General features: G+C 40.7%; 1 protein-coding gene across 1 annotated transcript in view; it reads left to right on the forward strand.

The window, feature by feature from the left end:
• Positions 1 to 25,297, forward strand: part of LOC144306414 (uncharacterized) — a 192,653-nt gene that overhangs the window by 35,444 nt on the left and 131,912 nt on the right. The window contains exon 3 of the mRNA XM_077885840.1: positions 16,475 to 16,621. Within this exon, the coding sequence (XP_077741966.1) occupies positions 16,475 to 16,621 (147 nt within the window). The remainder of the gene's footprint in view (positions 1 to 16,474; positions 16,622 to 25,297) is intronic.

Consider the following 25,297-nt stretch of genomic DNA (forward strand, 5'->3'; position numbering starts at 1 on the left):
CAAAGTTAAAATCTCTTCCTGAGTTTATGGGCCTTGATTGTCTTCAGCTCACAATAATCCACATGCCAAAGTGGCGCATTCCCCTCAGAACCAAATCCACTAAAAAAAAAAAAAAAAAAGAACCAAATCCACTGAGAATATGCATATTGGGTAAGTTGTTTGGTTGGCTGTATATTTTTTCTAAATATTCCTGTGAAATTGTACTTTCAAAAAGGTAATTTCAGCCCTCACTGGCTTAGTTGCCATTCAAGATACTTTCTCTGGTACAATTTGTTATTCTGAGGTTTTCTCTAGGTGGTTGTTTTTACACTTCTTCTTCAGCATGTATTTTCTTAGTGTTAACCATATATCTGGCTTGATCTTGGGACAAACTCACTTAGCATTTTAATCTGGATCTTGCTTAATCCTTGTCACTCAGCTGATATAGACTGCACATTTACAATGCTAGTTTAATCATTCTGGAAACATTTGGTCATGAATAAAAGAACTCAGCAGCTGTTCCAGCTTGCAGACAGGATGAGACCCTTCTTTATAGAGCTGTTCTGGGGGCTACTGTACATTCAAGTGACCTTGATTCCTTGCTTAAGAGAGAGACAAATATAAAATCAGACATTTTATTAAAATACTGTGTATATGCTGAGCCTCACTAATCAGCCCCAGGAAACTTTTGGGGTCTTGTAGGGTCATTTTATCTTTCTGTCTTTTCCTCATCCCTCAAAAAGAAGCAATTTGTACTTGCTAAGTGTTTGACAAACAAAATGGCAGGGATGGAAGAACATAAAAATTGTATCACATTTTTTTTTCTGTGATGCAGACTTATTTGTTCATTACAAATGAACCCTGTTAATGCTGTATTTTCTGTGGTTCAGCGGTAAATAGTTGGACTAAATAAATTAAACAACCTGTGGACTCCTGCCAGTCCCTTCTTTGTGTAGGAATCTTCTTCATTATCAGAGATATTGTTGCCTTGCACCCTGGTCCTTCTCCCCAGCTCAGTCTCTAAGTATTGCAAAGATGCTTTGAGAATCTGTTTATTATTCTCTGTGTCTATCAGGATAGGCTAAATTGTGGGGAAAAATAACCCCACAATCTCAGTGGCTTCAAACCTCAGTTTATCTTGCTCCTAAAACATGTTTATTGCAGGTTGTCTGGGGGCTTTGTCTCTCTCAGGGACTCACTGAGGGAAGCTCCATCTCAACTATCAAGGCAGGAGAAAGGGGATGTGGCAAATGGAGGTCTGGACTATAGACCTTTTGCCCAGATGTGACATCATCACTGCCCACTCACGTTTTATCAACAGCAAGTTTCATTCCATTTCTACCTATGTCTACAAGAAGAAGCCAAATTTCTTGATCAGCAGTGCTAATGACTACCACATCCCTGGGCTACACAATCCTGTGGAGTTCCAGGCTATAGTTGGCTTGCTGTGATCCTTCCTTACATTCTTCCGAGGTTCAGCTGAAGACATACACCCAGAGATGGCTATAAGATTTGTGGGGTTCAGTGTGAAATGAAAATATGTGGCCACTTATTCAAAAATTATTAAGAGTTCCAAGAGAGTAGCACCTGAAGTCCTAAGTGTGGAGCTCTGTGCAAAAATGCAGTTCACAGGTCCATAAAGCTGGACCTGAGTACAACCCAGGAAGAGATGTGGGAAGACAGTCCTCTAGGAGAAGCCATTGGAGGATGCTAAATTAAATGTGTGTGCTTGCCCAGGAAGGCCACATACAGTACAGCAGATTGTCTGCCTGTCTCACAGGAGGTGCTGTCAGAATAAGTAAGACAATGTAAGGGAAGGATTTTTCCTTTGTGAATCCCTACAGGGTGGTGACCTCTAAATTCAAGGCATAATCATTTTCCAACAGTGGTTTAATAACATCAGTTACACTCCTGTGACTGAACTGTCTCACTCTTGTAATTTCCTTAGAGGAGGAAGGTTGGGAACATCCTTCCCCACCCTGACTTTCTCTGGGGGAGGAAATATGGTAGCCTGCCAATAAGCATTAGAAATTATTTCCTTGGGCAGCCCGGGTGGCTCAGTGGCTTAGCGACATCTTCAGTCCTGGGTGTGGTCCTGGAGACCCGGGATCGAGTCCCACATCAGGCTCCCTGCATGGAATGAAGCCTGCTTCTCCCTCTGCCTGTGTCTGTGCCTCTCTCTCTCTGTGTGTGTCTCTCATGAATAAATAAATGTAATTAAAAATTATTTCCTTTTGCCTGTGTCCATTTCAGCAAAGCTAAGCCAGAAGAACAGGTTTATTTAGGAGATGGACAAGAGGACTATTAACTGGAACTTCTCATTGAGATGAGCTCCAGTCTATCATGTCCCCCCTAAAACAACCCTAGGGAGTCTGCCTGGCTTGGGTTGATCTTTGAGATTTGGAGATTTTATTTTGATTGTTTTAAAATATAAGAAGGCAAATTGGCTATTTAATCTTTTGGATTAAACTCTTTATGGAGTCATCTACTTGTGTAAAAGGTGTGAGGGGCAATTTGTATAGCTCTATGCCTGATAGGAATGCTATGGGTGCTATTGATGCCCTGCCCTGTCTAAACCATGCGCCTGCCATGGGGAGTGGCTGCCCAGGGCTTGCCACCTGTCTCCTCTGCCTCTCCTGTGGAATTGCTCATGGCTAATGAATGACTCACTGATAGGTGGGTACAAAAGACCAGCCCCTTGCTTCAAGGTGAGGACGACTTTGTGGTGTGATTTATGTTGTAGAATCCTCTGTGGACCAGGTTGAGGCTGCCATTGATCTGAGACCATATCCCTGCTCAATCTATTCCTTTCGGTAGCCTGGTATTCTCTCTCTCTCTCTCTCTCTCTCTCTCTCTCTCTCCCCTTTTCAGGATTTTCTTGAGGAGCACCTCTCAATAAACCCTGGTCTCAGGATCTGCTTCTAGGGAATCCCACATAAGAAACTATATCTGTCCTATTGAGAGATTGATCTTGAATAGTTGTCACTGAGTCAGAATTTAAATGCAAGGACAGAGACTATGGGTGCATTCTTTTCCTAGTGACAAGGGCCTGGTGTTGGCAATATTAGAGAAATTGCCTCTCTTTTTCTTTTCCTGGTCTGTAGATGGCTAAACAAGCAGCAGATGAAAGACGAAGATCTGTGTTAATGTCACTGTTAATGTCACTGATGAGGGCTGCTCCTATATGGCAGCCATCCTACTAGCAGTGCTTCTTCTGACCTGGGTCTCAGGGGAGCTGTTGTACCACATCCTACTTCTCTTGTCCCTACTCTGCAGCTCCTAGTTAACCACTTACTGATGGTATGACAGTAGTCATAGCTAGCAGGCACACTGACTGAGTGCTTTCTACAGGTCAGCACCTTAAATCACGAAAATCACTCCATGGGGTAGGTCCAAGGTGGTAGAGCTGATAGGGGACAGAGCCTATTACCAGCTTGGCTCTAGGTTCCATCTCCTTACTCCTTTGTTCTACTGCCTCACAGGTAGGAATAGAGAATTATTCTCACCTACTTTATAGGGTTGCAAGATAAAATGAGATATTGTGAATTAAACCCGAAGTATAGGGGAACCCTGGGTGGCTCAGCAGTTTAGCGCCACCTTCAGCCCAGGGCCTGATCCTGGGGACCCAGGATCGAGTCCCATGTTGGGACTCCCTGCATGGAGCCTGCTTCTCCCTCTGCCTGTGTCTCTGCCTCTGTGTGTGTGTGTGTGTGTCTGTCATGAATAAATAAATAAAATCTTAAAAAAAAACCCCAAGTATAATAATAGTTACTATTATATAATAAATATTATTTTGTGGAACAGTTTGCAGAGATACCAATATTTGAGAGCTGGAATAAGAATAATCTTAGTGAATTCCTTTTGAAATACAAACATTCTTTGGAGTCCAATTCCTTGCCTCACTGACCTCTGCTCCTTCCTATCCCAAGGGACAGACCCTAGAGACAGTTGCAGTTTCTTTTAGCATCTCATCCCAGCAAGTTGATGGTAACAAGTACAGAGTTGTCACCATGCTCCAGGTGGTTCTGGCACCACTTTGTAGTATTTATTGCCATTTATGGTCTTGGAGTAACATAAGGAAAGATGCAGGCTACTCTGTTTAGAATTGACTTGGATATTATTATTTTCAGGCAGAAGAAAGAGGCACACAGGAAATAGACAATGCAATCACTAATCTTAAAACTGAGTTGGCAGATTGAGAAAACATTACAAGACAGGGTTATTCACCTGGGTGGTATCTTTGGCTTTCATAGTGAGTCATCCTCATCCATCGCAGGTGAGTCACCTGTGCCCAGACTTGCACTGAGCATCTATAATTTGGTTGAGCGTGGAGATTTTTTGACACTTGTCATAGTAGATAATAGACTTGCCATTTATACCACACACAGTGACAGTTCATTGAATTTCAGATGAATGGATTAGCAGCTAGATAGGGCTCTATTAATTGGCCCTGAAAGTCATGGAAAGGTGGGAGAAATTTACTTTCTGGGACCTGGGTAACAATGACGTCATATCAACAAATGATAGCCAAGGCATGCATGAGGACATGGGAGTATACCTTCTTGGCTTAATTATTAATGGATACAAATTAACTCAAGTGAGAAATAGCTGGGCAGTGGACTAATTTTAAAGTATCATGCTGTCTGAAGTTTACATTCTCTTCTGGAATATATACATTGTATAGCAGGCTGGGAGTGAGGAAGGGTTGTTAAGGTAGTAGGGTGGTGGTAGTGCCAGAAGGGTGAAATTGTGTGTAGTACTTTCTGGGATTTGGCTCTTCACTGTGAATTAGTTAAAACACAGGTTAATAAAAGCTTAAAGCGTTCAAAACCCACAGATACCAGTTTAACGTCTTCCTGTTCTGTTGTCATAATCAGAAGACCTGGTTTTTGATCACATGACAAGGAAGAGCGTGTGGCTAGAGCAGTTGAAAATGATCACTGGAGTTAGGGAAAAAATCAAATCAGGTGTTTCTTATAGTTTGCTGGTGGGACTCTGTTCATCGCTCACTCTTGGAGAGGAGACTGTTAGGTAAAAGGATTAAAAAGGCATCACTTAGGGATTGGGCCAGTGACTTGTTGAAAATTTTGTTAGATCCTTAGATTTTGTTTTTATTTGCTTGTTGGCTTTGTTTCACTGCATATGCCTGAGCAAGTCATGGCTAATTTGCTTTGACTATCTGGAAATACTCTTTTGTTGGTAGTTTGAAAGAATTAGTTAATCTGTTAAGGTACCCAGTACAAAGGATAAGTAATAGAACAGATATGATTTCTCTCAGTGCAAGTTGGAATGCTAGTGGGGAGGCATTATGAGTAGGAGTTAAAAGCATAGACTTTGTAATAAAGTGGTTAAGATGTATTGGAATTCATCCTCTACTCTGTGGCCTTGGAAATATTATTCTCTATCTTCTATTTTCAGTTTCTTAATCTGTAAAATGGGGATTATCTTCAGGGTTTTGTTAAAGGATTAATTTTGACAACATATACAGTGCCATCTGGTGTATGTTTACAATGTAGGTATTCACTGAACAGTAGGCATTAGGGTATATGATGACTGCTGTGGTGTTAGCAAGAACTCTCATGTCTGTTAATCACTGGGTCCATATAAGGCATGTTTCCATCTCATCCCTATCTTTGAGCTGAAAATTCCAGTAAAGATAGGTGTTAGGGTCCATCACGCTCTTTACAACTTCCCTACAGTCTCAAGATCCCCTTTACTGTGATGGTGAGCCCTCCCTGGCCTGAGAGGGAGGCTTCTGTAATGAATGATGATCTGGCTCGTTATCCTGGGCTCTTTCCTTTCTAAAATGGCATGATTATTTAGAATGTTTTTCAAATTTCTAGTAATCATAGCTAATATGTATTTATCTCTTACTGTGTACCAGGCATGATGGTAAGCCGTGAACAGTCCTTTTCTCAGCTGAAATCTTCCTCATAGCTTCACCGTATAAAACAGGTAGACACAGAGCCATGTGATTGAAACCAGTAGGTATGCCTTGGGGACCGGTTTGCCGGAGAACTGTTGTTACCTACCCTCTCTGTTCTCCCTCATGACATCTCCCTCATGACCTCCCCCTCTTGACAACCTCTCCTTGGAACTCTTGCACCTGATGGTATGGTAGTCAATTAGAAAACAAGTCCAGTGAAAAGTAATAATATAGCCTTTGTTCACTTACTGTGATAGTGAAAGCAAGAGGCCAAAAGAGACAGTGCTGGTTCCTCCACTGTCCCATTTTTTCCCCATGGAATGACACTGGGCATGGGTAAGATGGTTCAGCACAGATGAGGGCAGGGGAGCCCCCAAGTGAAAGGCCCCTGCCATCTGATGGACCTGGGGTCTAGGGGAATGGAGAGCAGCCCTCCTTGCCCCAACACACACTACAAGGCTTCTAAATGGACATGCTTAGGCTGGGCATGCAAATATGTATATGAGCAGGGCTGGTGGGTGAGAGGGCACAGTCCTTGACAGCCACTCCCCCTGGGGACTGTGGCGGACTAGCCTTGCACCAAGTCTCATGTTGGGAGGGCAGCTTTCTCAAGCCAGGCAGAGCCTGTGTTTGCATCAGGAAGATCACATGTAGGACTCTGACATAGAGCAGTGCTCCTCAGGACCCGTAGAACACAGTTTGAAAACTACTATAATACTTGATAGAATATAGGACTGCTTTGTGAAGGAAAGATGTAGTCATTTGGGTTTTAGGGGGAATGGAGTTTAATATATTCTGTGTTAACATATAGTTTATATTTATGCCTGATTGGCTCAGTGAACTCACTTTAACAGACCAGTTGATCATGCTTTTGGAGGCATGCTCTTTATCTTGCTAATGGAAACCAAGTTGGTTTTCTACTTCCTAGAAAATATTTTTGCCTTTCACTGTTTCAACTTTTGTGACTCTTCTATGAGGAGGACTAAATGAGAACTCTCAATTCTAGCATAAAATGTTAGAGCTTAAAAATATGAAAGCCTTTGTACATAAGATGCCAGTCATTGTTTAGAGTTAATTTCAAGGTTGCTCAGTAATTAGGAGCAGAGGACAAGTCTTGCCAAATAGTGATGCTTTGCCTCTCAAATCAGATTTGAAATAATTACATAATTATTCAGCATTTACATGGTATTTTTTTGAATAAAATGCATCCCAATCATTTTTATTAGTGATGAGCATGTACCTTGTGGGATTTCAGTGCATTTGTGTTGGTTGATGAGTGAATTGCTCTATGTAAAAGAAAACAAAACAACCTTAGGATATAACATTCCATTTCCAATTTTGAGATGCAACTTAGATTTAAGTTGAATATCTTGACTTTATAATTCATTTGCATAAAACAGTCAATGGATTCAAACGAGCCTTTGCTGATTTGTTTGCATGTTTCAGAAATAAATTTGGTGTATTGTTTAAAGCAGGTTGTCAATTTTTTCCAGGACAATTGAAGTCAAAATTTTACATGCATAAATGCCTAAATAGGGTTTTTTAATTTAGTGGAAGCATGTCTAAGAAGCTGTCAGTCTAATTTTTTTTGATAGTGTGCCCTTGGGTCCCCACTTTTCTGTGTTTTTGATGGGTATCCAACTTGTAGTTTTCTTTCCTTCCACACCAAACGATTCTCCAGTGCCAGCTGGGTATCCTACAATTCAACTCAATTCTGACCCTGTCTACTGGAGATAGCTTCAGGACCCACAGGTTAAGGGCTCAGTCTTACCAGACTCCCTTCCCCCACTGCAAGCACTAATCATAAATCTAGGTTAGTACCTATTCTTTTGACCCACTACTTATAGATTGGATGTTCCAACAACCTTCTCCTTGGGTTCCATTAATTTGCTAGAGTGGCTCATAGAACTTGGAGAAACATTTCACTTATAGGATTACTAGTTTATTGGGGCCCCTGGGTGGCTCAGTCAGTTAAGCACCTGCCTTCATCTCAGGTATGATCTCGCAGTCCTGAGATTGAGCCCTGCATTGGGCTCCCTGCTCCGTGGAAAGTATACTTCTTCATCTCCCTCTGTCACTCCCCCTGCTTGTGCGCTCTCTGTCAGGTAAATAAATAAAATCTTAAAAAAAAAAAAAAAGATTACTAGTTTATTATAAAAGGAAGTGACCCAGGAACAGCCAGATAGAAGATATGCATAGGGCAAGATGTGGGGAAAGGACATAGAGCTTCCATGACCTCTCTGAGTGCACCACTCTTCCCCAAACCTCTATGTGTTCACCGGCCTGGAAATGCTCCAAACCCTGTCCTTTTGGATTTTTGTGGAAGCTTCCTTATATTGTCATGATTGATTAAATCATTGGTCATTGGTGGGCACCTGAGTGGCTCAGTTGGTTAAGCATCTGCCTTCTCAGGCCATGATCCTAGTGTCCTGGGTTTGAGCCCCACATCAGGCTTCCTGCTCAGCTGGGAGTCTGCTTTTCTTTCTCCCTCTGCTCCTCCCTGCCCTGCTTGGACTTTCTCTTTCAAATAAATACAATCTTAAAAAAAAAACTTTGGCCATTGGTGATTGACTTAACCTGCAGCTCCTCTCCCCTCCTTGGAGGTTGAGGTACAAAGTTGAGACTGAAATTTCCATCCTTTAATCACATGGTTAGGCCCCCTGGCAACCAGCCCTCATCCTTAGGCCACCTAAGGGCTTTCCAGCTGTCATATCATCAGAATAACAAAAAACACCTTAATGTTCTCTTCACTTAGCAAATAACAAGAGTTTTAAGAGCTGTGTGCCTGGAATGTGGATGAAGACCAAATATATATTTCTTACTGTAAATCACAACATCACAGTGGGGATACTGTAAATGATAGTACATAATAATTGTACCTCTCAAGAATTTCTTTCTAAAAAGAGGAACCAATATTAGAATTGTAGGCTCCTGTAGAATACTTGGAAACCACTGGCAAAGATTTGATTTCTCTTACGTAATTATATCACAGGCTGGAGCCATGGACGTAATTGGTCATGCCCTCAAAATGGCCATTCATTAAGCACTTTCAGCTTGGAAGGAGATAACAACTACTCTGCTGGTCCAGAAGCAGTTAAAATATTAGACAAGCCAGTAGTTTGATGTTCTCTTTCTCAAATAACTGGTTCTTTGATTTCCAGATTGCTTTTCTCTTTTATAGGCACAGCCAAAGAGGAAGGTTCTGAGTTTTCTCTTGGGTTCTGTCTTGTTTATCTAGTTGGTTGGGGGATCCCTGGGTGGTGCAGCGGTTTGGCACCTGCCTTTGGCCCAGGGCGCGATCCTGGAGACCCAGGATCGAATCCCACGTCGGGCTCCCGGTGCATGGAGCCTGCTTCTCCCTCTGCCTATGTCTCTGCCTCTCTCTCTCTCTCTCTGTGTAACTATCATAAATAAATAAAAATTGAAAAAAAAAATTATCTAGTTGGTTGGAGAACATGAGAAAAGGAAGAGAAAGTACAGTGGCAGTTGGCTTAGGACACCTGCCCTCTGGAGGATAGGATTAGCATTTAATTAGAGGTTAGAAACAAATAGAACTAAGTTCAATTCCTGCCAAGTGTACTTATTCATATGGAAAGGATCAGGAAGCTCTACAAAATGAAGTTCAGAAATAGAAAAGATGCAAAGGTTGACCATTTCACCATTTTGGAAAAGCAAAAGTGAGTTTGTGTTAGTAAGTACTTTAACAGGGAAAACAGAATATAAACTGCTACCATCTGGTTCTGCTTCTAATTGATAACACCCAGGTTCAGGGCTGGTTTTTGCACTAGATTCTGCACCTGGAGAAGTCAAGAAGAATTTGAAGTGTTCAGAGAAGATCAAGAGTGCTTTCATGTTGGATGGTAATATTATCAGTAAGGGTAAAAGAAACCACCATTTATTGGTCTGGAAAACAGGAGGCTAAGCACTAAATGAATACATCTTCAGATGTTGCAGGAGAGGAATTTGACTTAATTCACGTTCCTAATGGCAGTAGAATTACACAGAATCATATTTGAATGGATCCTTGGGGCTTCTCATCTAATATGTTACTTTATGCAGGAATCCCCTAGATAACACTCCCCAGTAGGTAGCCATTCATTCACCTTCAGGTGGCAGACAGTCTAGCACCACTCGGGCAGTTCCATAAAAATTTGAGGCTTTTAATTTATGGAGTCTGCATTCACATAGCATCTCCTTTGTTCCAGGTCCTGATCTTTAGAGCCAAAGAGAATATCATCTCTTCTCTCTCCTGCAAGTAGGCAGACTTCTGTGTAGTTTGAGGCCAGTTGCCATATTCCTTGCAAGGTTTTTTCAAGGTAAGCACTAACACTACTTATTTTTTTTTCAACTTTGTCATATGCTTGATTTATCTCTCCTCTTGATCTTTCTTCTTTAAACAAATTTCAATATGTCAATGTGTTTTTAAAATTGTAGCACAGATGGGGCGCCCGGCTGGCTTAGTCAGTGGAACATGCAACTCTTGATCTCAGGGTTATGAGTTCAAGTCCCATATTGGATGTAGAGATTACTTATAAATAAAAAATCTTTAAAAGAATTGTATCACAGAGAACTGGCATACTATAGGGGGAAACAGGGCCTCAGCTTCTTTATACTGTATCTGCTGTTAAGGAAGTGTAAGGCGACATTGCATTTATGACAGGCACATACCTCTGAGTGCACAAACACATGAAAATCTTGGTTATTTAAGTTACAAAATTATTTACTCTCATGACATTGCAGCTCCCCATTTTATTTTAAGAAGTGTAGAATATTGGGGCTCCTGAATGGCTCAGTTGGTTGAGGGGCAACTCTTGATTTTGGCTCAGGTCATGATCTCAGGGTCCTGGGATCAGCAGGGAGTCAGATTGTCCCTTCTCTCTCCCTCTTCTCCCCCTCCCTCTCTCTCAAATAAATAAATAAAATCTTAAAAAAAAAATAATTTTAGAATATCATGTTAATTTCCCAAAGTTGTTGTAATAAATTAACACAGATTTGGTAGCTTCAAAGAAGAGAAATCTATTCTCTCACAGCCTTGGAGACCAGAAGTCTAAGGGCTGCATTCCCTCAAGAAACAGTCTCTTCCTGGCCATTTGCACTTTCTGGTGCCATCAGCATTCCTTGGCTTGTGTCTGCATCTCTTTCTTTCTTTCTTTCTTTCTTTCTTTCTTTCTTTCTTTCTTTCTTTCTTTCTTTCTTTAGATTTTATTTTATTCATGAGAGACACAGAGAGAGAGGCAGAGACACAGGCAGAGGGAGAAGCAGGCTCCATGCAGGAAGCCTGATGTGGGACTCAATCCTGGATCCCGGGATCGTGACCTGAGCTGAAGGCAGATGATCAACTGCTGAGCCATCCAGGCATCCCTGGAGGCCATAAGTTTGAAATTAGTAACCCTGGACCAAAATCAAGGCCTTGGCATGATTGTGCTCCTTCAAGAAGCTCTAGGAGAAAACCCATTCCTTGCTTCTTCTGGCCTCTAGTAGCTGCCGGCAGTCCCTGGATTCTGACAGCATCTTTTTGATCTCTCCCTCCATTGGCACAGTGCCTCCTTCTATTCTATGATATTATTCTCCTCTGCCTCTGTCTTACTAAAATCCTTGTGATGGCACTTAGGATAAGTGGGTAATCTCACATAATCCACACCACTATCCTCAATATAATCACATTTGCAAAGAGCCATTTATCTAAATATGGTTCCAGGTCTTCAAATGTGGATGTCTTTGGGGCTATTTTCCAGCCTATAATAAAACCATCATGTTCAGCCCCCCTTTTTTTAACTCCATCCCCCCACCCACTCACCCTTGTACAACCCTTTGTTTGTTTCCCAGAGTTAGGAGTCTCTCATGATTTTTCTTTCTCTCTAATTTTTGCTACTCAGTTTCCACACTTCCCTTATGGTCCCTTTCACTATTTCTTGTATTCCACATATGAGTGAAACCATATCATAATTGTCTTTTTCTGATTGACTTATTTGATTCAGCATAATACCCTTCAGTTCTATCCATGTCAGTGTAAATGGTAGGTATTCATCCTTTCTGATGGCTGAGTAATATTCCACACGCACACATCTTTATCCATTCATCTGTCAAAAGACATCGTGGCTCCTTCCACAGTTTGGCTATTGTGGACATTGCTGCAAGTGTCCTGTTGTTTCACTACATCTGTAATCTTTGGGGTAAAACCTAGTAGCGCTATTTCTGGGTCACAGGGAAGCCTCCTTTTTATACAAAGAAAGAAACAGAAACTCTGAGAGATAAGTCAGTCTGTGGGAATGGGTTTATATCCTTAAGACAAATAGCTGGAGCAAGAAGACTCCGTCCAGACTGCTGTAGTGGAAGAAAATGATGCTTAATTCCTTGCGCATGATTTACACAGTTGATACTGGGAGGAAGTAAATATATAATGCTAAAATGATTGTTATTAAATTTTGCTATATTTTGACTCCTTGTTCTAATCTGTTCACTTATATCAGGTTTTCTCAGCAGTGGCACTAGTGACATTTGGATTGGAAAATTCTTCCTTGGTTGATGGAAGCAAGGATGGGGCTGTCCTTTGTATTGTAGGATGTTTATCAGCATCTCTGGCCCTACCTACTGGATATTGGTAGCACCACTTTCCCTGTTCCCTGATCCCTGAGTTATGGAAACCAAAAAAAAAATATCTTTCAGACATTACCAAAATGTCTTTCAGAGGAGGTACAAAATCCCCACCAGTTGAGAAGATATGGACTTGTATGGAAATGCTAGGATTCAAGGTATTCTTTTTTTGTTTTAACCTTATTATCTGCCAATTTGACCAATAATCATTTTCTGTAGCCAAGTATTAAAATTTAAATGTAATAATATTAGAAAAAGGACAGGACTATCATTAAAGCACTGCAGATCACCATTACCTTCTTCTTGATGGACCATAAGTCTACTTTTTGAAACCAGCTGTCAATCCCTCTAATATTATCACCATCTAGTTTTACCTTATTCTAAGGGTATTCTGAGAATGTTTGTAAAGTGACTTGCTGAAATCCAGGTCCTAGTTATAACACATTTTAATTCAAATTATTTAGGCTAAGGGGATAGAATGAATTCAACTAATCTTTGGTCTGTTCTGATACTTAGTAATTATGGTGAAGTTTTTTATTTTTGGTTTTGAAGAGCACACAAATCATACTATTCCTCATCTGTTCTAGAGTCCTTTGGTGCTTAAATTTGAACTTACCAGTTTATGTTTGTGGAATCAGCCTTTCTCCCTTCCAAATATTTGTCCATTCCCATTCAAAATATTTGTCTATTCCCATTCTTTTGGTACTTAAATTTTAATCCTTTAGTGCATGATTCCTAAAAGATTAGGAACCATAGATCCAAGATCCTGTCTACAGTTTTTCTTAACACCTGAACATACACTATGTATCTTTAATTCTACCTCTGTATTTTTTTTAAGATTTTATTTATTCATGAGAGGCACAGAGAGAGAGAGAGAGAGAGAGAGAGAGAGATAGGCAGAGACACAGAGACACAGGCAGAGGGAGAAGCAGTCTCCATGCAGGCAGCCTGACGTGGGACTCCATCCCTGGTCTCCAGGATCACACCCTGGGCTGAAGGCGGCGCTAAACTGCTGAGCCACATAGGCTGCCCTCTACCTCTGTATCGATCTCTATCTGTATGTAGGAGACTTTAACATCTTGGAATCAGTAAAAGGCTTTTGTAGAATCTCCTCCATGATTAAAACCTTGCTTCTCGGTGCCAGAATTGCATATCCAACTGTCAATTTAACATTTTCACTTGGATATCTCAAACATTATTCAAATTATCTTGAACTCCTGATATCCAACTGTGGTCTTCTTTGCTGGATCTTAGCAGCAATCTTTTTTTTTTTTTTTTAATATTTTATTTATTTACCTGACACAGAGAGCACAAGCTGGGGGAGTGGCAGAGGGAGAAAGAGAAGCAGACTCCCCACTGAGGAGGGAACCCAACGTGGGTCTTGACCCAAGGACCCTGAGATCATGACCGGAGCTGAAGGCAGATGCTTCACTGACTGAGCCACCCAGGTGCCCCTTTCCATATCAATTTTAGAATAAACTTGTTTATGTCTATGAAATACCTTGGTGAGATTTAGATGGAAATTGCATTACATCAATAGATCAATTTAGGGAGAAGACTTATTACTATGTTGAGTCTACCAATCCATGAACAGTATTTCTCTCCAGGTGGGCTTGCTTTGATTTCTTTCATCAGCATTTTGTAATTTCTTTTCCAGATGGATCTTGTACTTATTTTGCTAGGCTTATACTTAAGCATTTCATCTTCTTTGAAGGGATTTTTAAATAATACTGTGTTATAAAATTTCACTTTCTTCATGGTCATTGTATGGTATAAAAATGTGATTGATTTTTGAGTGTTGCTCTTGTATGTAGACAATTGTGACAATGCCTTTTCCTGAATTTATGTTTTTTCACCAACTGGATTATGAAGGCCTTTAGACACTATATGTTTCTATGCTATACAAACAGTAGGGGCTTAATACATATTTATGTGTGAGAGGTCCAGCACCATTAGTCCTGTGATCTGTGACTCAGTCATGTTTAATAAGACCTCACTTTTATTCTTCTACCTTTTCCTTTTTCCTGAAAGAGCTAATTGGCAATGCATTTGTCTACATGCCCAAACTCCTGTTTTCCCTTGGTGTGCAGTGCACTGAATCTATTTGGAATAGTTCTCATTTATTTACAGCTTCAAGAGAGCAGTGTCTTAGCACAGATTGAAATTGGGATTTAATTAATGTCTTTACACAGTACTTGGATACAAACCTCTTTAACTACCAGAGAAATACCTATATATCTGATTCCATTTAGACTCTTTAGCAGGTACACAAAGTGCTAGAAATAGTTTTTTTTTTCTTCTGTGTGACACAGGCAATAATTAAAGTTTAAAAGCTGTGTATTGGCTCTTTTTCATAGTTCACTTGGCATTAATTGTGTTTCTATGCTTTTGCTTTGGTTGAGGACTTTCATTTAGTACTTTCTATTACTTGTGCCATGTGTTTGTACATATATCATATTTTTCAAGCATTTTTCAAACACCATCTTTCCGCAGTCTCTACAAAAGATAATTAATACCTGGCAGGATACAAATGAAAAAGAGAACAGATGTGGGTGAACAAACTCAACGGTTTAAAGTTAATAAGCAGAAGAAGAAGTGGTAACAATCTTTTCAGGATACTCAGGACAGCAGTTTGGAAATGATTAATAAAATCTAATGATATTATCTCCAACTTTACTAAAGCTGCATATTCTGCAAATACATGTAATCAAAAGTTAATATCGAATTTTGTCAAAATAGAGACTAATATTGCTGGGTGATAAAATCCAAAATGTTATTGTGGTTTGCTGAGACTGCATTAATAATACATGTGAAGAAATACAGTAGATAAATCAGGAAGTTATAATCCAGAGACTAAGAGATAGTAGAATATACTACCCCAAAATATGCTACTTTGGCATGTGGGTTATTTTGGTTTGAAGGCAATCAAGGCCCAGCAGACTTAGAAGGAATTTCTTACCTCCACCTTACCTGCCCAGAAGATTTTAGATACAGGCCTGTATAAGGAAGAGAGCTATTACCAGAGATCATTTTTATATCAGAAAGACTAATTTGCATGGTTTGGCAGGCATTTGTTTACCACACATTTACTTTTCCTGTGATTTATTTTTCTTCTGTTGAACTCGAGGTCACTACTCTCTTCTTAACTCGGGATGGCACACACACCTCAATTGCCAAACTGCCTTTGAGTCTCATGTCCTTGTGAGAATCTCGTATATATGTAATTAAATTTGTTTTTCTTCTGTTAATCTGTTTTGTGTCAATTTAATTATTATATCAGCCAAAGAACCTAAAAGGCAAGAAGGGAACATTTTTTCGTCTCCACAAGACCGTGTTTCCTAAAATAAGAGCCTCTTCCTCCTGATAAATCAGAAAGAAAGAGGGACAATTATTTAAATATCAAACATTCAAGATAAAGCGTAGGTCAATTCAATATGACAACTGTGTATTGAATCTTTGGCATATCCCAGGACCCATAGTATAGACTGGGGAAGGAAAGAGGCATAAGGCACAGCTCTTCCTCTAGGTGTGTTGAAACCATGACTTTCCCTATAGATTGCCTAGGGATATATCTTGAAGGCAGGGCACTCAAGTTCCAAGCATTTAGAATCTGCAATATCAAGAATAATCAGACTGAAAACAACTATGCTAAACAAAATCAGATATTCCTGAGATGCCTCACATTAATAATAAATGAAGGGAAGTTAAAAAAACAATAGTCATTGTGAACCTTAAATTCTGAATATCAATCAGATTCATGTACTTTCAAAACCCTTGTCATAAGCACCAGAATCAGCACAACATGAACTTGATAGTACAAGTAGCAGTTCTGTGTTAATTTCTGGACCTACTAAACCAGAGAATTATTTTTTTGATGGTGGCCAAAGGTAATATAATTGTGTTTTGGGGACAGATTTGAATTAGGTGGATCTTGGTATGACATTGTTAAAGTGTATTAAATTTGTACCTTTTAAGATTTAACAGATAAGACAAGCAGAGCAAGAGTATTCTATTCCAGTGGTTTTCTGATTGGATCCAAATGGAAATGCTCAGGTGAAACAGTCACTCAATGGACAGGATCTTTCAGGTTGCTGAGCATCTACTTTGTGTGGAGAAACAAAGGTAAGTCATGACTGATGCCTTCAAGAACTTAAAATTCAGTAGCGTAGACAGATTGATGTGTGAGGAGTCCAGCTCCAGATTAAAAGCATAGATGTGATTCTTTAGGCCTGGCTAAAGTCAATTACAGAGGCCTTCTATGGCTGGCCTCAGGGAGAAGTTGTCCTCACCATGCCCGGCTTGGGGCACAGCCAGGGCACAGAAGTCTGCAGGGAGTTGCAGTCATGATCTTTCACATCTTTATATTCCAACCTGCAGTACCTTCATTCTTGGTCTCTTCACTGGGCCCTTCACAGAGTCCTGTAGCCTGCCCCCCACCCCACCCCCAGCTGCTCTTACAGGAAATGAGGGGGAGAACCTTGAAGACACTTCCCTCCCATCATTAGGCTCAGCTCATTTCTAGCCCACCTTGCTTGCCCCCTGCATCCCATGTCAGAGTCCATAAAACAAAACTCACGTGACAGAAGGACCCTCTGGTCTGCACTGGATAACTCATGTACCATTCTGTGGGACCAAATGGAAAAGGAGTTGATGACTTATACTATTGCAGTAAGTGATTAAGGGCTTGATGCCTTCATTTTTGTCTTGTTTTATAGGCTGCTTCTACACCTGACAGCTCAGCTGGGTTTCTCCCAGCTCAGCTGAGCTCCCCAAAATGTGGATACAAGTACAACAGAGTGAGAGACATATAAGGGCATGGCAAAGAGCTCTGAGAGTCCAACAAGTGGAGAAAAGGGACAGCCAAGGAGGTTATAGTTCAGTGTGGGCTTATAGGTGTGTGCTGGAAACAAAGATACTCCTGGCCTTGGGGCTTAAACTCCACAGCCCATCAGGAACCTGCAAAGAGACCGTGTGGAAGACATCAGCAAGTGGTGGCAGCAGTGAGGCTGGTTGCCTAGGCAGGGGCCACCTGCAGGAACCTGGACTTCATTCCCCCATGGAGTTCCTGAAAATAGAAGAAAAACAGATTCATCTATTCCCATTTGAAATGATAAGATTTACAAAAATAGTACCTCTAGAGGCCACGTTATCATTACCTAAAATACCTTCACCTTCCTGTCATCTCTGAGTAGGACTGCTGCTGCTTGGCTTTAGGAGACGTTAGAGAATAAAGTCCTTGCTCATTCACTAGCTGCTTTGTCGATTTAGTTTTCAGCTTGTCATGTTTGGATCATTTGGCTGACAAATTTATTTATTAAAAATAAAGTGAAATTTGTCGTGATTTTATTGACCATGCTGACAATCAGACTGTCCCATTAACAGCAGAAAGGTCCTTCTTCTGGGCAAACAGGACACTGTGACAGAACCTCCAAGTCCCAAACATATTTATCTACTATGGCATTGTACACTGTGGACACAGGCGGGTGGAACTGAAGGAGCCCTGTGCTAGACTCCAATAAGAGACAATTGACATGGTGGTTAAGGTCATGGGCCAATGCAGGCTTCCTAGGCTTCCAGCCCCACCAGTTACTAGCTGTATGAGCATGTAACAATGTTACATGCTCAGTGTTCCTCAGCCTCAATTTCCCCCTTCCGTAAATGGAGATAATACTAGTACTTACCTCATAGGATTGTGGAGATGATTATGTGAGTTGATCAATGTAATCCGGTCTTTAGAATGGGCTAGAAGAAAAGAGACAGGTGGTTGCAGAAAGAGTTTGGAGAGACAGACCTCTGTGTGTTGGGTAGTGGCTCAGCACCTAGATTTTTAGAGCTAGAAAAGTTAGCAGTGACAATAGTCAGATTGCTGGAGGCGAGAGGAGCTGGGAGGGAGGGATAAGGAGTGAATATCATTTGGGTGATCTGGACTCTTTTCTTAAAATGTCAGGGTTTCAGGAGAGATGGGAAAATAATTACAGCTTCCGGAAACAGTGCTATTCAGAAAAGATTAGGACAGAAGAGGCTTGTTTTGAAGACAAGAGAGTAATGATCAAATGGAGGTAGATTTACTATGTTAGGGAACAAGAATAATTTTAAATAACAATTTTTAAAAGATTTTCAGTTTTTTTATTATTTTCAAAATTTTTAGCGTGTATGTTTTCAAACATACACAAGAGTACAGACAATCTATAATTACCCATCACCCAGCTTTGGATAGTTACTAGTATTTTCCAAAATTTGTTTCATCCGTTCCCCACACAGGGAAGAAAAAGTTGCCAAAACATTCTGAAACACGTTCCAGATATCATGCATCATGTCACTCATAATAATGTAGTATGCACCTCTACACTGATAAGGACCTTTGTTTTCATAACCATAGTGCTATTATCAGACTAAAAAAAATAACATCAACTTCTCACTGTCATCTAATAGCCTATATTTGAAATTGTCCCCAGTTGTCTCCAAATGTCTTTCCATATAGAGCGTGCTCTAATTGGCATCAACATGAGTCTGTATGCTGCATTTGGTTATGATTTCTTTTACATCTCTTTCAATCTGCAACAGCCCTTCCCGGACAATCCTTTTCTCCCATGCCATTTATTAGTTGAAAAAACTCAGCCATTTATATTGTAGAATGCCTCCCATTCTGGATTTGACTGATTATTTCCTTTTTGTGTCATTTAATTTGTTGAAAGGCAGGACGCCTGGGTGGCTCAGTGGTTGAACATCTGCCTTCAGCTGGGGTCATGATCCCACAGTCCAGGGATTGAGTCCCACATCGGGCTCCCTGCATGGAGTCTGCTTCTCCCTCTGCCTCTGTCTCTGCTTCTTTCTCTCTCTGTGTCTCTCATGAATAAATAAATAAGATCTTTAAAAAAAAACTTGTTGAAAGGCAATGCATGATGGTATAGATTCTGAGATGAAATATTTTTCTCCCTCTGAGATGGAAGCAAGAGAAACAAATGATTGATATGAAGAGGGGAGCATTGTGCATGTCACGTCAAAGGGCTTACATCACTTTGGCGAAATGGAATGTGAGCTTCTTGTTGAACAAAGAATAAGAGGGGCTGTGACCAGGAGTTGAGGGCAGAACCTTTGAAATACAGTGTGGGGAATGTGACTGGGAGTCAAGTTGGGGTGTATTAACTGTTTACCCAGGAATAATGAGAACGAAACTGAGGTTGATTAACATTGCTCTGTGTACAAACAGTCCACCTGTTTTCTTGGCTTGCTTCATCACTAGTTGGTGGACTCCAGGATTAGGGTGTACCAAGGGTCGATGAGTGCCAAGATGGGACAGTTGAAGAATTGGACAGATTTGTAGGAATCAAGGGGGCAGCTGAGCAAAAGGCTGAAGTGGACCAGCTAGGAAGGATTTTGTGCTAACAGTGCTGGTGGGGTATGCAAAAAGAGGAAATGAGAAATATGGTAGCTGGAAGGTCTCACAGTTTGTGGAATGTCTTCAGATGCATATGCAGCTGATGGTGGGTGACTGAAGCTATGGGTAAATGATACAAGGATGAAAGGAAAAAGTGTGGGCAGCACAGACCTAGGCCCCACTCTCACTTTGCTACTACCTTGTTGCATGACCTCAGGAACATTGTTTAATCACTCTAAGCTTCCATTTTCTCTCTCATAAAATGCATTCATCAGTATAAGCCCTGACAATTTTGTTTTCTAACAAAAGTGTTGTAGTGTTAAAAACAAAAAAAAAAGATTTTATTTATTTATTTCAGAGAGAGCGAGAGAGAGAGCAATCATGAGCCAGGTGGAGAGTGGGGAGGGGCAGAGGGAGAAGCAGACTCCCCACTGAGCAGGAAGTCTACCAAGGGGCTCTCTCCAAGAACCCTGAGATCGTGACCTGAGCTGCAAACAGATGCTTAACTGAGCACCCAGGTGCCCCCTGATTGAAACTTTGATAGCTGAGGCATCCATTTAAAAGGGGCATCCAGGGGATCCCTGGGTGGCACAGTGGTTTGGCGCCTGCCTTTGGCCCAGGCGCGATCCTGGAGACCCGGGATCGAATCCCACGTCGGGCTCCCGGTGCATGGAGCCTGCTTCTCCCTCCGCCTGTGTCTCTGCCTCTCTCTCTGTGACTATCATAAATAAATAAAATAAAAATTAAAAATTAAAAATAAAAATAAAAAAATAAAAAAAGGGGCATCCAGTTCAAAGATGGCTGTGTATAAACACATTGCCAGCCACACAACTAGTAAAGAGCCACGTCATCTCCCCCAGCAAAGCTCCTTTGTTTAAGTTTGTTAATTTTGATAACAGACCATTTGGGCCACTTTTTTTTTTTTTCCTCCCTCTCTTTAAATTCCTGGTCTTATATTTTAAATACACCAGGAAACAGTGAGCCCACCACCCATGAGCCCCCACTGTGGACCCCAAACCCCAATAAAAGCAGAATCTCAGAGCACGTGCACTTTCTCTACCTGTGACCTCCATGGGTGGCTCTAGGTGTGCTGTGTAATTTCTAGGTTTTATAAGAAATAAACCTTACTTTTTCAAAGTGTCCTAATGGTCATTGCTGAAGGGCATCTTACAATCATAAGAAGAAGTGATGTGGGAAAAAAAAGACAAAAGAAAAAAAATAAATTTCCTTACAGCCCACTGACATGTCCTTGAAACAGGCAGATTGACCTTCCTTTATGAATTCAACTGCCTTGATGTTGACACTTTGCTAAGGGCAAAAGGCAAGCTTAGCCCAATCCCCTAGGACCCTATAAGTCTACTTTAACATATAAGAATTCCTTTAGAAATTTCCCTTATCTCTACCCCCTCCCCAAGATGTATGTTGGCATTTGTCCCCCAAGCATATGGCCCACTGATATACATCTGAAGCGTCTCATGACTGGGGTTTTACTAGACAGTAATAAATGACCTTTTCCTAGCAACAGCACCTTCAAGGTTCTGAAAACCTTGACTAGAGACTTACACTCTCTCTGACCCTCTCCCAACTTGAAAGTATGTAATGGGCCACTCCTCACAACCCCAGTGCAGCTCTTCCTGCCCTTAGGTCCTGTCCCTGTGCTTTAATAAAACCACCTTTTGGCACCAAAGATGTCTCAAGAATTCTTTTTTGGCCATCAGCTCCAGACTCCAACATTTTCTGCATCAGAAGCATCAATAGCTCTGACCTAATAAGCACTCACAAACAGCTATTTCTAGAATTGAGGAGGTCAGGGAATCATGAGGTCAGTGTGTCTTGCATCCTAAAGATGTAGGCTGTGGGGCAGCCCGGGTGGCTCAGCAGTTTAGTACTGCCTTTAGCCCAGGGTGTGATCCTGGAGACCCGGGATCGAGTCCCACATCAGGCTCCCTGCATGGAGCCTGCTTCTCCCTCTGCCTGTGTCTCTGCCTCTGTGTGTGTGTGTCTCATGAATAAATAAATAAAATCTTAAAAAAAAAAAAAAAAGATGTAGGCTGTGTGTTTAAGGATTATTGTCCACTAGAAAGTCCATTAGTACTTTTGGAGAGAAATCCAGTAGATTAAAAAAAATTAATAACTCTAAATAACAATTATCCGTGCCAAATTAGGCAATTAGAAATATAATAAAGCTAAAAAAAGACCGTTGTTTTCACACCTATCCTCAAACATACATACAATGCACCCATCCACATGGTATTCATGCCTACAAGCCCTTCATGTTTTAATGTGTTCCAGACAGATGATCATTGTTTTATAATCTCCTCTGATTTATAACCATGCAGTCAATAATTAGGTATTCTGGCTGGGTGAACCAGATATTCATGAATCTAATCAAGGCTGTTTTTAAGTAAAACACATTGAACCAAGCCTGCTTTCAGATTCCATTCTCCTATCTTTCAGTATTCACAGTCTAACTGAGAAATTCAGAAGAGCCTGTTTGTGGTGAAATTTCGCTGAATATCAGCATATATGGGAAGCTACCTCTGATTAAGATAAACAATGAGCAGAATGCCTTGTTCTTTGGAAAGAGTTAATGGGGAGTAGTGAGATGAACTCACCAGTTTCCAGCTCAAGCATTTTTTTGAAATATTGAAAGACTGATCTGCAAGTTTATGAATACAAATGTACCCGTCAGTCATCTCATAAGATTCACAAATGGCCTTGGCTGCCACTAAGTGGGTGGGAGGAAGAGAGTGCTGCTGTGTTTATGTGGTACTCGGCATTATACTGATGAAAAATGCTGGCAAGGAGCCATGTTTTCACATACTTGCGAGAATCTCCTGCCTGTGTTTTATCTTTGGATGTTACCATGGCTACTGATGGAAAGAAATGAAAACCAAAAGGTGGAGGGAGGTAGACCGATTAGGGGGTGGAAGGAGTACAGAAAACAATCTCAACAGCCAAGCATCTGGGAAGATTTATTGTTGAAGGTCTTGATTGCCTGTCCTGCTGCATATACTGTATATTCAAATATCCACTCAGAAGCCAGTTACCTTTTTGAATAAAGCTCCACAAAGGACACACTGGAGATCACTTGACCTGCTTCTTGTGCAACTGTCCTTATATTTCTTACAGAGTGAGTTAAGAAAGTAAGGAATCTTACCTTCAAATCTCAGCTCTGCACTTCCCAGCTACATGGCTTTGGCTGAGTTATTTCCCTTCTTGTAGTGAGCCTCATCAGGTTCTTAGGGGATCACAGGTGTTAAAGTACTTAGCACAATAGCCTGTATACTAAAGAGCACTTTGGGTCAGTTTTTATTCTACTGCGTATAAAGTTGTATATGGGTTCGTTATGACAGGTCAATGCAATCCACTTGTCTGTTTCTCAGTCTTCAGGGAATTTCATGGGTGGAATCTATTTCATTAAAGTGATGTATTATGGCTAATAATAGCTGGTGAGCAAACTGTACTTCCAAATTATTTATGGGCAATTCTTGCCCCTCTGGTCAAGCCTAGGTGAGGAACAAGGCATGCTCTATCACTGCTGGCTGCAGTAGCCCTACCTTGTCCTGATACTTTTTTCAAGTTGAGTATAAATAACAGTTTTATAAATGGAGACATCTTTTCTTGGAACATCTTTCCTGTTACAATGTTCTGTCTCCTCTCTGATGGAGAAGAAATTAACAATATATATATTTTTAATTCATTTACTTATTTGGGAGAGAGAGATTGAGAGACCACAGAAGAAAGGACAGAGGGAGAGGGAGACAGAATCTCAAGCAGACTCCTGCTGAGTGCAGAGCCTGAAGCGGGGATTATCTCATGACCCTGAGATCACAATCTGAGTCAAAATCAAGAGTCGAATGCTTAACCTACTGAGCCACCCAGGTGCCCTGACAATGCTATTTAAACCTAGTTTCCCTTTCAGTGGTTCTGTCAAGTGGTTAGTTAATTTTGTTATGGACTTAAATCCATTAGGAGGATTGTTTCTATTTAAAATTAGTGAAAAGATCCTTTCATAAAGTAAAGCTTGCTTTGGAGATGTGAATGCTTAACTTCCTTCATCTCAGTTTACTAGGTTATAAATGTGGGTCTTCATTGACAGTACTAAGTTTTCAGTACTAAGTGCACGAATGAACTCTGTCCAATGTCTTGATCATCTTGTTAAAATAGGCACAGAATGTATTCTCCTTCCCTTTACTGGAGGAGTTATCCAATGTTGTTTGATATTTATAGGTGTCTTACATTTTTGGAGAAGTAATCTAAAACATTTTGGAAAGTAAGAATTCATTGCTTCTATATATGTTTCCCCCTTACATGTGATAAAGGTTATTCTTCATCTTTCTATACTGTCTACATAATTGCTGAATTTTCCAGCTTAGGACAGTGTTTTCCTGACTGTGGGAAACCCACAACCCATTTGTGAACCAGGAAATAAATTTGGTGGTGGCTATGAATATATTTAAAAAGTGAAATGGAACAGAATAGAAAATACAGAGTACATTATACATGGGAAGGTTAAGTATTGCTTCTCAACATTTTACTTCAGTTATATATTTATTTATACTCTCATATGCAGATTGAGGTAGAAAAAAAATTGATAGCCACTGACTTCAGAGTTGTAGTCTAAGGCTAGTGGGGATGGAGAATGGAATGAGGCAAGTTTAGGCTTTTATAATGAAATTTTCACCTATCTTATGGAGTGAGAATGTATGATATCTGTAGTTCAGCAATTCTTTTTGTATTAGAATATTTTTTTAAACATTTTATTTATTCATGAGAGACACACAGAGAGAGGCAGAGACACAGGCAGAGGGAGAAGCAGGCTCCATGCAGGGAGCCTGATGTGGAGCTTGATCCCAGGACTCTAGGATCAGGACCTGAGCTGAAGGCAGATGCTTAACCACTGACCACCCAGGTGCCCCTGTATTTGAATATTTTTTAGACTTCCACGTTCCTATCAGAAATGCTGCCATCTAGCTAGTTACTGAGGCTTAAAATATCAGGGTCCTTTTTGTCTTCCTTTCTTTCTCTCTTATTTTTTTCTCTTTCTCTCTTTCTCTTATTCTTGACTTCACATCTGTTGCTGGGTAACTGCTCTGTCCCCTCCCTTCATTTCTGAGCCCTGGGGAAGTCCTGGCTACTATAACAGAATTCTCACACCTCCACATTTGCTGCCCAGTGGAATTCCAGATCATCACTGTTATGCTTAAAAAGTTTAAGAGCTCCCCTGATACTTAGTCACTTTCAAATGTGTTTCCTGATATTTAAGGGCTTCATGATAATAATACTCTCTTACTTTTCCCATCTTCCTTGTCCCTTCCTCCTGGGACCTACACTTCAGCCAACTGGAACTTCTTGTTGCTTTCTACTCTCACCTGTGTAACTTTTCTCCACGTTGTTCTCTCTTCCTGGACATATAT

This window comes from Canis aureus, chromosome 37 (assembly GCF_053574225.1).
Source record: "Canis aureus isolate CA01 chromosome 37, VMU_Caureus_v.1.0, whole genome shotgun sequence".
NCBI lineage: Eukaryota > Metazoa > Chordata > Mammalia > Carnivora > Canidae > Canis > Canis aureus.